Source organism: Eulemur rufifrons, chromosome 9 (genome assembly GCF_041146395.1).
Source record: "Eulemur rufifrons isolate Redbay chromosome 9, OSU_ERuf_1, whole genome shotgun sequence".
Taxonomy (NCBI): Eukaryota; Metazoa; Chordata; class Mammalia; order Primates; family Lemuridae; genus Eulemur; species Eulemur rufifrons.
In genome coordinates, this window is record NC_090991.1 from 45,494,241 (window position 1) to 45,508,418 (window position 14,178).

Consider the following 14,178-nt stretch of genomic DNA (forward strand, 5'->3'; position numbering starts at 1 on the left):
TATATATTTATAAAGACTTGTATCTTCATTGAACATAAATCCAGTTACTAATAACACACTTTAATGTAAGTATTAACACAGTATATGCTTCTTACAATCAGTAAAAATGAGTGCATATTTTATTAAATCTCAAAAACTTTTATCTTTAGAAATCTCTTGTTCTTGCCATATTCATTTTCCTCTTGAAGTAAAGAAAAGTTTCTAATGGAGATTTGCTTTTTTCATGGAAAGTATGATGATAATAAAGAAAATAAAAGATATGTTATAAATATCAATGAAATATATATTTTGCAAATATACATTTTACAAATACATATAGTTTTGATATATTTATGTAATATGTATGTGCATATGTATATATATAGATATATCTGTATGTTAAACCTCTTAAGCATTTTTAGTGATGATCTTACCAAAATGATAAGTCCTTTATGAAACATTGCTATTATACCATAGGCACAATGAATTCCTCTGGTCCTTGTCTGCTCATAGCACTGTGTTCATATCATTGTGAACATTTTATCATACTGAAAATAGTACACAGTCTGTCTTCTTTCCCATATTAAAAATAGAAACAATGTCTTGATCATTTTTGTATTTCTAGTACCGAGCACAGATTCTGGCATATAATAGGTGTTAGGTAAATACTTAACAACCATTTCGGCTTTCAGATGTTCTAAAAGCAATATGATATACAAACATTGTTATATAAGGATAAATTTCAATAAGGAATTAGTTGTAAATTCAACTAATCAACATCAAACAGTAATTTAGTGAAAAAAATATATGTACAGATTTAAAGAAATAGCATGATGTAGTGAAAATACTGTGGACTTTGAAGTCAGATGGGTTGGTTTAATTTCTTGTTCTGCCATTTACTATGTGAACTTGGACAAATCACCTAACTCTTCTAAGTTTCATTGTTTTCATTTAAAAAAATAATAACTTCTTTTATAGTTATAGGAATCAAATCAAATAAAATGTGAACTGCCTAAATTGTAATAAGTGTGGTAGACAACAAATGAACTCCACTTCATCATTTACAAAGATTTCAAAACTAGGATTACACTATAAATGTTACAGATTGTAGCAATATCATTCATTAAAAGTAATGGAAAATATCCATTGTGACTTTTCGTTTCATATCACTGAGAAAGAATCAATAAGAAGCAGAAAAACTTCTCTCACATGATAAATATTACATTTATATTTGATAAATAATGAGAAAATTTGCCTACTTAAAATTTGATCTATTTGTGCCTAGTGATGAATATAAGTAAGAATATTTTTCAGCTACTTTGAAATATTAAACTGCCCAGGGACAAGCCATGGATGATATTTTTGAAGGAAATAAATATTTCAGCTTCACATTTCAGCCTTTTTTCTTTATTCCTTTGATCTGGCTTTGGTTTACTTATCATTCTGCTTGAGTGACTTCACAATGTCTTTCTTCCTCTTCCTGGTGACAAGAAGTGGTCCTGTACATATTACAAAATATTTAGATTTTGTCATTTTACAGGAAGAACATGTATTTCCTTATTATTTACTGATATAATACTGCCTCTAAAATAAAATATATTAGTAGGTATGTATGTAAGCTTTGCATATATGATGTATAATTTATATATGGAAGTTTTAATCAGTAATTTCTTAAATATAGGAAACATAAAAGGAAACAACATTAGATTTGGGATTTATTTTGAGTTTAAGGAATTTAAAGATTTTAAAAGAATTTTTATTTACTATACACCATGGCTTTTTTATCTTTAATGATCATTTTCTCAAGGTTTTGTTATTTTACCATAAGAATATTAATTGCTTTTCTATTTACTGAGCTTAGAGTTTGTTTGAATTATTTATGGACCTATATTATAGGCAGAAGTTAGTTTAGCACAAAATTATTATGTAAAGCTTCAAACTGTTTAAACCTTTTATTGAATTTACTTATATAGCTTTATTTTCTACTTCACACACAAATTTGATCTTCTGAGATTGGTTTTGTTATATAGGCTCTTACTTCCTCATTATATTCTTTGTGTTACTTTAACACATAAAATTTGTGGCAAAATTTAATATATATAATATACTATTTGATTTTTTTCTTGCAGTTTTGTCTTTTTCCCTAGACTGTAGTTTCTCCAAGATAGGAACCATTTCATACACTCCTTTCTTTCTTTCTTTTTTTTTTTTTTTTTACATTTTATGTATTATTTGACCAAGCCAATCTCAGAACTTGCTGCCAGGACCCTTGTCTCAGCTCCTAGAAATTAAGTTACTGAGAATCAAAGCTAGAAGTTTGATGCCAGAGCTAGTTCTTTTGAGTCATGATTCAAATCTAGTTGACTTCAAAGATTTATGGACCGCTTAGCTGAAATTCATATCTTCTTAAGAGGTTTTTGAATAGTTGAAGAAGATTCCTCATTCCTACTTATAACTAATATGCTTCAACCAACAATCATGGTTCTTTAAGACTGGAGTTTGACCCTGGGGGCAAGCTCTCTGGGTAAGCCTAACCATTTATAATAAAAGGTCCTTGTCAGAAGAGAGTTCCACAGGACTTCTTTATGCTGTTACTGTACCTTTTTTGAACTTTTTCCTTAGTAGCCAGAGAAAAATCTCTGATAGAGTTTTGCATCCTCATAGTTTCATTGAGCCTTATTGCTTGTTCACCTGTGGTCATGTCAGTGCTGCCCTATTTGAGCCAGGGCTATGCTTCATCTGCTTCTGACACTGAGAACTGTGCTGGCTTTCTTTGTTCTACCTATTCTGCCATTGTAGTGTGTAAGTCCACTCACCCCAGAGAGGCTTGTGAGTAATTGTTCTGATTCACCATAGCAGGATGAAGATTCTTATAGTAGTGACCTGCTTCCTCCACACCCCTCTCTTGCGTTAAATGGAGGGGAATAAAATCTGTTTGAATCCTCTCCCCCTCTGTTTCTTCAAGGCCATATGTCCATACCTCTGTTATAATACTTAGTATTTATCTTTCTCCTTAACTTGATGTGACCCTCTTATAAAGCTTTCTTACAGTTTTGATCCTTAGTGTAAATTAGTGGTTAACATGTAGTAGGTCTTAACTGATGTTTGATGAGTAAGTTGATCAAGGTTTGAATGACTGTTGTAAGCTCAACAGAGCTTATGTTCTTTTAGGAGGAAGAAGAAAGGAGAAAATCTTAGGTTTACTATGGTCATTTAAAATATATGTTATTAAATAGAATATTATTTGTTCTTAGAAATTTTATCTTCTAATGTATTACTAAGGATGTATTTATAAATTATTTGGCTTTTTAGCCTTGAGTGGTTATATGATTATCTTCTATACTGCCTATTCCATGACTCAGGATGGCACATTGTCTCTGTATATTTTGAATTGGACCAGCACCGCAAACACTCATTATATGTGAAATATTGTGAAATATGTCTCTGATATGAGCCTTGAGGAAATGTTTGGCAGCATCATTTCCTCATAAGGCCCTAAAACTTCCCATAAATAGTCACCTTATTTGTGAACTGGCATTCTCTTGAAGTATCTGATATTATCTGGGGCTCCCTGACATTTTTAACAGTACTTCATTCCCCATTGCCCAATTCTTTTCTATACCAGGTTCTGATCTTATAAACTTACCTTAGAAAACCAAAATTTTCTTCGTTTATAGGAAGTATTAGTGGTCACTGATCTCCAGAAGTATTGGTTCATAAATATACTGACTTTCTGTACTAACAAAACTTAGAGTTTGCTTATTTGGGCAGATTTGCCTTAATCAAGGTGGATGTGTGTAGTTAACGAAATAGTTTTTGGGCAATTTCATTCTGGCCTTTATCTCATTCAAACTTGCTTGTGTTAAATGTAAATATTCCCTTTTGAGAGGGATAATTTGTGTTTTTAGGTTGTATTTTAAACCTGATAATATTATTTAGTGGGAGTCAAGTAACTGAACGATCTAAAAACTTTAAATACCTGAAGACTCTAATACAATTCCTATGGATTTTTTCTATGCCCAATTTAACTTTTAAATTTGTCCTATCCACAACTACTATATTTTTTTCTCAAAGCATTGTTAAGGATGTTATAAATATTATATATTAAGTACCATAAATGGCCCTTGATGTTTTGTAGTTAATAAATACTATTACTAGTATTGTTAGCTGTATTAGTTTCCTATAGCTGCTGTGACAAATTACCACAATTTAATGTCTTAAAACAATTCAGATTATCTTACAGTTTTGAAGGTCAGAAGTTCAAAATGAGACTTCAGAATTGTCATGGTGTTGTCAGGACTGATCCTTTCAGGAGGCTCTAGGGAAGAATCGTTCCTTCCCTTTTCCATCTTCTAGAGTAGTGGTCCCCAATCTTTTTGTCACCAGGGACCGTTTTCATGGAAGACAGTTTTTCCACAGACCTGGGGCAGGGGATGGTTTCAGGATGTTTTAAGTGTATTACATTTATTATGCACTTTATTTCTATTATTATTGCATTGTAACATATGAAATAATTATACAATTCACCATAGATTGAGGACCCCTGTTCTAGAGGCTGTCCTCATTCCTTGTCTTGTGGCCCTGCATGCATTGATTCTACAGAATATATGGATCAATTTGGGGAGTATTGCCATACTTTCAATATTAAGACCAATACTAATGTCCATTTTACTGGGCCTTCCTTTCTGACTTTGGAAGTTTCAGATGTTTAGATGTCTGCAGTGTTTACTATTTTTTACAAGAATTTAGCAGACTTCTGGTCTTAGCAGTCAAGTGAAGAGGAGGCCAAAACAGTTTATTCATTTATCATGCTTAGTGAAAGGTATTATTTTCAATGTTTTTGACTGATTCAGTTTAATCAATTTAAGTACCAATTGGCAGCCATGAATATAGTTGATATTGCTGCTTAAAAGTCTTGTGTTCCAGCCCAGCTGGAAAGGGAATGAAGACTCTTCTAGCTGTTTTTCAGGCTTGTTTGAAGTTTTTTGTTTTGTTTTGTTTTTCTTGGAGTTTCCAGGGGAGATGCCAAGCTGGCAGCAAATGAAGTGTACTGTAATGTGAAGCCTTATAAATATATGTTGGATTGCAGCCATCATTATCAAAAGTGCTGGTACAGAAATGTGCAAAAGGAAGATTTTCAAATTAAGGTTGGCCTGTACATATAAATGTTAGCTTGTAAAGCTCAAGAAATACTAAACTATAGTCCATTAGTCCCCTACATTTTATTGCCCTTTTTGGAATAATCATGTACTTCAGAACATCCTTTAATCTGAGCTGGCTTGTGGTTGTCTAAGAATGCAGCTTCTTTTTTCTTTATCCTTTATGTACTCAGATGAGGAAAATTTACTGCACTTTATAAATAATCAGAGCTAAAAAGCAAATTTTCTTCCCACCTTTTTATCTTCATGGAGGCCCAGCTTTAAGGCATTTGAGCAATGCATTTATACTAGGCCCCACAACTAGTTCCACTGAAAAAAAATCTTCAAAGTCCCCTTTCTTTTCCCCTTCTGGTGGGATGCACTATTTGGAATCATGGTAAAGAGAGCACTAGCACTGTTCTTGTGATAGTGAGGAACAGACCTTTGTTTCAAAGGGTCAGGGCTTTCACTTTTACTTTATTTCCTTGTAGAAATTAAAATGGACCCCTCCTTAAAATGATTATCACCTCTGAATTTAAGATACAGATTTGATTTATATTAACATAGAAGATGCCTAAATATTAGTGAAGCTCAATGTGTTCATCATGGTTTTACTAGAAATGATTTACATTGAATGAGGCCTTCCTCCATATTTAGCTTTACTCTTAGATTAGCTCAGCCAGTATAGCAGGACTGGAAACTAGATTTCACACATTTCCCCATGCTTGCAGTTGAATATAAAACAATACTTGCTATTTATAAATAAGGAGAGAAATTATCAGTTAAAAGCAATGTGCCTTATTGTGTAAGGGTTTAACATTTTAAAATGGTCTTAAATATATACCTGATGATGAATAAATTTAAGATTTTGATTTATGTGGTCATAAGTTAGTTATAAAGTAAATGAATGAAACTTAGTAGGTAAGAATGACATAGAGAAAAGACTTGTTCTATGAAATTGAAAGTGTTTACCTTAAATAGCTCATGTGAATTATTGCACAAAACATATAAAACAACTCACTTTCAACATGGATAAAACAAAGTTGATATTTCAGCCATAGGTCATGTATTTTTACAAAATATATTACCTAATTTTCTTTTGGCTAATTAATGGTGCATAACTTTAAATTATATGATGTATAAACTTTTAAAGTTTTCAAATATTGTCCAATGTACTTTCTTTTCTATTTATAGACAAACTGGCCAAAGAAAGGTAGACCTTTGGGACATTTTAATCCTAATTATGATAGAATCTTCCCAAGTTCCTTTAGTGAAAGGCCTCAAAAGTTAAAGGGTAACATAGGATAAACTAGTCACTGTACCCTCTGAGTGGCAGAGAAACGGCTCTTGCCCTGCAGTGAGGCCACCACTCACCAACCACAGCAGCCTTTCCCTCTAAGCCTGCTCTCGGAATCCTTTCAATAGAGCACTCCAGGCAGCCCCTTCTGGTCAGCTGGGACCATCACACCAGAGAACATCTATTTGCCAACCCAGGACTGGACCATGGGTACCCGGTACCATTTATATGACTTTATGTTCTTCCCATATGCTGTCTTGGTATTTAAATATTTGAATATTCAAACAAATTTCAATGTTTGTACCAGGAAAACCCTACATACAACTCAAGACTTGCTGTTCTTGGGCAGAATAATATAGGAAGGGTGAAAATGCACCAGACCAAATTAAAATTCTCTATAGTCATCAGAGTGCTCAGTCTTTTATGTAATGATGCCCCTGGAATCAGTATTCAGTATGATATCCAGTTATTAACTCCCATTACCTATGAGCTAATATTAACGTTATGTTGCAAAGAAAGCATTGCTAATATTAAGGCCTTAGAACTTGACAACCAGTTAACATTAAAGACATTTTAACAGCATGTAAGAAAAATGGTGGACAAGAAGACATTCAGGTTCCTGTTCATTAAAGTGGACAATTTAAAGAAAAGCTTTTAAAAAGTTCCAGAAGCCTGTACCCCACTGCTTTAAAATGCAGTAACTGAGAGCGACATCTGGCATGCATCATGATCTGGAATGGCTTAGTTCTCAAGCAGGGCATCACACACCTTGGGCAGTATTAAACCCTGTAGGTCATAAAAATGGTGGCCACGTCTGTAAAACAGACACATAGAGGAAGAAGGATTTCAGTGGAAAAATTGCTTTTGTTTTTCATGGGGGTGAAGTGATTATTGTCATCTTCAGGTAGATGGATGTGTGGGTAGATATGAAGAGATAAAAATAGACATAAGTCTTAAAATGAAAAATAAAGGAAAGATACAGGGTATGTTCTCTTGGCCTGTAAACAAAGAGCTGGTTGTTTGTAGTTATGCCATGCCCTAACGCGTGGCTAATCTGTATATACATTACCTCATAAAGGGACAGGAGAGTTTTGCTGAAATGGAAATTAGGTGACACTTTTTCTTATCAGTCTTTTGGCCACTTAAGCTTTGAGAAAGGTTTTCCATTTGGGGGGAGAATGTTTATTATTTTGATACTTTATATTACATGTATGTTTTTATTGGAAAGCCTAGAAATGACTAAGAGGGGTTTTAAAACTCCAATCTGAGTAACTCCAAAAAGCTCAAATTACGTTTTTCCCACCTCTTAAAAGATAGTGGCATCATAGAAAAGTCTTTTCCCCCCATTAATGATATTTCTCTAAAATTTGATTTGGGTGAGTTAAATTACCCTATCAGCCCTAGCATTCTTCAGCATTACAGTTGGTAATAAGATAATGTTTTATATCTGTGTAAACTTTCCCATTTAGGGAAAGTGAGCCAAGTTAATCTTACCCATGGTGTCTAGAAAATCAGGAAAGCAGCATAGCATAGTAGCCAAGAGCAGGAACTCTAGAAACAGACTGGTAGGACTGGAATCCTGGCTTGACCTATTACTCTAGGTGTGTCACCTTGGAAATATTCTCTAAGCTCCAGTTTCTTGTTCTATAAAAGTAAGGATACAATAACACCCTTATACAGGTTTATTGTGAGAATGAATAAGAGGAGACATATAAAAATCTTGGTACCTAGTCAGAACTCAGAATTAGTTATTATTAACTTGTATACATTTATAAACCAAAGCCTTTTTTTTTCCTCTACGAATATGCAAATATTATTCTTATTTTGTTGGACCCTTTCGACTATATAATTTGAGTTTGACATATGAAGAAATAAGATGGTTTTAGTTCTTTTGGGCAAGTTTACTAGAGGGCAGTAAAATAATTTAGGCCATCATGTTACTCTATTGCATTGATCACTCTGAAGATCAACTGCTGGTAGACATACATCTTTCTGTTGTTATATGGGTTTTCAAAAAAATTGAGATATAATTCACAGATCATAAAATTCACCTTCAAAAGTATAAAATTTGATGGATTTTAGTATATTCACAAGGATATGCAACCATCACCTCTAATTCCAGAATATTTTCATCATTCCATGTTCATTAGCAGTCACTCCCTTCCCCTGTTCCCCAGCCCCTAGCAACAACTAATCTACTTTCTGTCTCTATGGATTTACCTATTCTGGACATTTCACATAAATAGAATGATACAGTATGTGAGCTTTTGTGACTGGCTTCTTTCACCTAGCTTAATGTCTTTAAGGTTCATCCATGTTGTACATTTATCAGAACTTCATTCCTTTTTAAGACTGAATAATATTCCATTGTATGGATATACCACATTTTGTTTGTCCATTCATTAGTTGATGGAGACACATGGTTTTATGCAGTTTGTTTTTAGGGAAATCTTTGAAAATAGTTTCTCCTTCATCGAATGTGTATTACATGTTTATATGCTTTTTCTTCTGAGACAAGTTATTTTATTACCACCTTTTTAAAGGGAAGTTTTATAGGATTTGGATCAAAAAATTGAAATCTAAATTTTATCTTAGAGAGGGTTAAATATTGTTCTTTCATTGAAGCCTAGTTCTTTTATATTTTAACTCTGGTGCTTTTCTGAACTTCTCTAGGGAAAAAGAGGAGCAGCTAACTCGTGTGACTGAAGTTCAGAGGTTGCAGGCCCAGCAGGCAGATGCTGCTCTGGAAGAGTTTAAGCGGCAAGTGGAACTGAACTCAGAGAAAGTCTATGCTGAAATGAAAGAGCAGGTAGGGAGGCAGCCACACCATCCTTTTTGAAAGTCACTCTCTCAATAGGAAGGTACATTCTCATCTTAAATATGACAGAAACATTTCACTTTTTAAAAAAGCTTTATCAAAATTAGCCATACAATTGGGTCAGAGATTCAGAATGAGTTAAAAGTGCCTTCTACAAATGTAATAATGGCAAGAATGTATTTTGCCTTGGGAGAGTGGATCAACCTACAAGAAAAAACTCATGACTGATCTGTTTCTTTAGAGCTGTAGCTCAAGTTAACCATGTCTGTGTTTCTTCATATTCCGTAAATAGTGTTTTATTGATCAGTTACAACAAACTATGTTCATTTGGAAGTTCAGGAGGACAGAGGCTGTCTCCAATTCTTGTACAGGATTAGTGATATATTTTTTTGGTTATAAAAGAAAATTTAAAAATTTTTAGAAGAATAAAGGAAATTATTATTATATTAATACAAACTCCCAGATACCCATTGTAAAGAATCAATAATTGTTAATATTATGGTTATATAAAATGAAAACATTACAGGTGAAGTTTTAGTTTACTTTGTTATTCATGTCTAATCACACTATTCTCTCCTCTCTACTTCTGAGATAGACCACTATAATTAATTTAGTGTGTACGGTTGGCCCTCCATATCCATGAGTTCCACATTTGTCAGTTTTCCATCTGTGGATTTAACCAATATTTTTGAATACATCTAGAAAACAAAATTTGACAGAGTTCCTAAAGGCAAGATTTGAATTTACCACATACAGCTACTATGTTGAATCCACGTGAATGAAGTGACGTGTAGACATTGTATTAGGTATTACAAGTAATCTAGAGGTGATTTCATTTATACAGGAGTATATGTGTAGGTTATATGGAAATATTCCAGTTGGTATAAGGGAATTGAACATTTGTGGAGTTTGGTATCCACAGGGGATCTTGGAACAAATCTCCCATGAATACTGAGGGACAACTGTATTAATTCAGTTTATCTTATATTTTTATATGCATATATAATGTCTGTGTTATATATGCATATGTAATGTTATAGACATATAATTTTTGTTTTTCTGTTTTTTAAAAATTAGATAAATACTAACAGATTTTATGTATTATTCTTGTTTCCTCTTTTATATTTAATATTATGTATCTGTGCTCTAACCATGTTGATTTAGTGCAATCCTTTTAAGGCTAAATATATTTCATTATATGAATATATCATATTTTATTTATCAGCTCCCCTATTCAGGCATATTGAATTTACTTTCAGTTTTTCCTACTTATAAAGAATATTACAGTACTTGTTTGTGATTTTGTTTTCCGCTGTAGTTATTTTCCTTAGAAGTCCCAAGCACACACTTGGTGGTAGAAACGGCTGTCCATAAGGAAGGTTTCATGTTGGGTTGGCTGAGCCCTGTAGGATTTATATTAATAGTTTAGAACTGTCTTTATTTGTGCTGTTATTTTCTCAATTCTGATTTCCACTCATACGGATTTGTGTGAATTTGGGCCCTGAGATTGGGGTCTGAGATCCCATTCTTTCTGTTTGCCACATCCTGCCTGAGGCAAAAGCTGGATTCCTGCTGAGAGTCTGTACTGGAAAGCAGAGACTTTCAGTCCCTGCTAGGATAGGAGGCTGTGCACCTCTTCCTAGCTCCCTGCTGTGATCAGGGCCCAGGCCCTAAGATGTATTTCTGGTCCAAATATTCAATGGCACTGTATAGGAAGCTCTCTGATAGGCTTAAAATTAAAGGAATAGAGAACATATTGAAGGAGAAAGCCCCAGGCAAGAATTTTCAGGTATACTGTTAAGAATCTGAAGCTCAAAATTAGACATTTGAAAGTGCTAAGGCCATAGCTGACACTTTTGGCTCAATAACTTGCACTTGTTGGGGCTGATGATGTAACATTAAGAGATCAGAGAATTCAAGGGTAAGGAAAAAAAGCAAGCAGACAACATGGGACCTGTGAAAGCATTCTGCAGAATAAGGAAAAGCCTTCTGCATTTTGCTCTCACAAGATACAAGTGCACTTCTGAAAATGATCTACTATAGAATTGAGAAAAAAAAATTCAGAAAAGTAGTACCTTTATGATAGGCCACATAACAAGTAAAACTAATGCAATGAAATCTGAATAAATTCTGGGAAAAGAATTAAACCTTGAGAATAAAAATGATTATTCTGCAAGTTTCTAGGCAGGATGACACTGGCAAAGAAATTAGAAAAATGATGGAATAATGCTTTATAGTTTTGAAAGAAAAAAAATTGTGACTCAATTTTATATACAACCAAGGAGGATGAAAAATCAATAGAGAAATATTTTTCTATATATAAAAGCTCACATAGTATATGCCACTTGTTACTTTTTTGAAAGAAATATACGAACACATCAACCAATCCAGAAATGAAGCACAATACTTCCAACATATGAGGAAACCATCATATAAAAAGAACGAGTAGGGAATACTGAAACCCAAAGAAGTAGAAACAAATTTAAATAATTTTTTACAAATCTGATTATAAAATAGAATGCTAATATTGCTTTTGATTAAAAAAGTTTATAAAGGAGAAAATACAAATTTAATAACAACTTGAATCCAAATGCCTAAATTACATTAACAAAGATCAAGAAGTAGGTAGATAGTGAGAGGGTAGGAGGAGCATATTATGCTAAAACTCTGTTATGAATACACAAGACTCACGAGATTCTTAAAATTAGGGAAATATAGGTTGAAATTATTTTGAAATATATAAACATAGGCATTGATAAAATTAATAAGACATACATCCTTATAAAAACCTTGAGAAGAGAAAAACAAAACTTGAGAGGAGAGGCTACCAAAGGAACAGAAGCAGAAACAAAACAAAATGTCCAAAATAAGATAGAGTATATCACTGTAATAATAAAAATTAATAAGTTAAATTTTTCTAGTCAAAGAAAGTATTGATTAGTAGACTTAAATCTATGAATATGCTGTTTATAAAAGATACAAATAAAATAAAGTTACACAAAAATTACATTTAAGAGATGATGGAAATATGTCACATATTCAGACAAAAGAAAGTAGGAATGTAACACTACCATACAAATGAGAATCAATACAAGTCACTAAACTGGACAAAGGTATACATTTTTGTATGCTACAGGCAAGGGTACTCAATCCAAAGATAAAAAAGATATTAGGAATACATGGAGAGATTGACATAGATAGCCATGGGAGGCTTTAATATATTTTTCTTCATCTTTGATGGATCAGAGGGGCAAAAACCAAACAGGAGGTCTAAATAAAAGTTTATACAACAGCTATATTTCTACTTTCTGTCATTTAGAGACAACATTCTCTTAAAACAGTTATGAAACTCAGTAGACCATAGAGACTCTAAATGTATTTCTAAAACATGTCAGAGAACACATATTTTTTCACCACAATGCAGTAAAACTAGATATTAAATTTCAATTAAAATTGCTACATTGGACTTCATCAAAATTAAAAAGTTTTGTTCTTTAAAAGACACAATTAAAAAATAACAAAAGGAAATAAGTCAAGCCAGAGAATGGGAGAAAAGAAAAGATTCATACTACATATATTTCAAAGAACTTGTATTTAAAGTAGAAATAAATTTTACAACTCAGTAATAAGACAAACATCCCAATTAAAAATAGGCAAAAGACTTGATTGGGCACTTCACATAAGAAGATATACAAATGACTAATGAGCACATGAAAAGATGCTCAACATTATCATCATTTATCAGGGAAATGCAAATTAAAAACCAAAATGAGATGCCATAAATGTTCACTAGAATGGTTAAAATGATAAAGATGATTGACAATACCAAGTGTTAGCAAAGATGTGGTGCAGTTGGAACTCTTCTATGCTTTGCTGGTGGGTATGAAAAATAGTATAGCTACCTTGGAAAGCTGCCAATTTTCTTAAAACACTAATATATTAATACAATGTCCATAAGTCAGTCTTTAGTTCCTTTGTGTTTAATCAAGAGAAGTAAAGACATGTCCACACAAAGACTTGTGCACAAATATCGACAGCAGGTTTGTTCATAAAAGTTCAAAACTTGTGCAACCAAAATGTTCCTCAGATGGTGAAAGGATTAACAAAATGTGGTATATACAATGGAATACCACTCAGCAATGAAAAGGAATGAACTATTGGCACCCACAACAACATGGATGCATCTCAAAATTCTGTTAAATGAAAGAATGTGAACACAAAAGAGTATATACTGAATGTTTTGTAAGCTCTGAGTCCCATTATAATTCTCTAGATACTGTTGAGTTTTTTGTTTTAGCAGACTATCAACCCAATTCATTTCAGAGAAAAAGGCCTGTTTCATCTTCTATGGGTGGATTCCAGTTTTAGTTAAGTTTCGAAACCTTTGCTGTGCTGCTTTGGGTCTGTTTGTACTTGTGCCACTCAGGGGTGAGTCTGAGCCTTGAGTGGTGATTTAAATCACCGCACCCAATAACTGCAGGCTCTCATGGAACGTTATCCAGGGTAGACCATATGCTTGGCCACAAGACAAGTCTCAAATTTAAAAGGATTAAAATTTAAAGTATGTTCTTTGACCTCAACAATAATAAATTAGAAATAAACAACAAAAGGAAATCTGGGAAATCCTCACATATTTGGAGATTAAATTATACACTTTTAAATTACTCGTGAGTCGAAGAAGGTATCACAAGGGAAATTAGAAAATATTTTGAACTGATTAAAAAAATATGGCATATCAAAATTTATGGAATGCAGCTAAAGCAGTGATTGGAGAAAAGTTTATAGCTTTAAACACCTATATCCCAAAAGAAAGTTCCCAAATCAGTAGCCTAAACTTCATCTTAAGAAAACAGAAAAACAAAGCAAGCTTCTGTCTAAGCAAGCAGAAGAAAGGAAATAATAAAGATTAGAGCAGAAGGTAAAAGTATGAATACAGAAAAATAGAG

General features: G+C 33.0%; 1 protein-coding gene across 4 annotated transcripts in view; it reads left to right on the top strand.

Moving 5' to 3' along the window:
• CEP112 (centrosomal protein 112) overlaps positions 1-14,178 on the top strand; it is a 376,462-nt gene that overhangs the window by 121,679 nt on the left and 240,605 nt on the right. For all 4 annotated transcript variants that reach the window (XM_069481637.1, XM_069481639.1, XM_069481638.1 and 1 more), the window contains one exon: positions 9,088-9,223. In XM_069481637.1, coding sequence (XP_069337738.1) covers positions 9,088-9,223 — 136 coding nt within the window. The remainder of the gene's footprint in view (positions 1-9,087; positions 9,224-14,178) is intronic.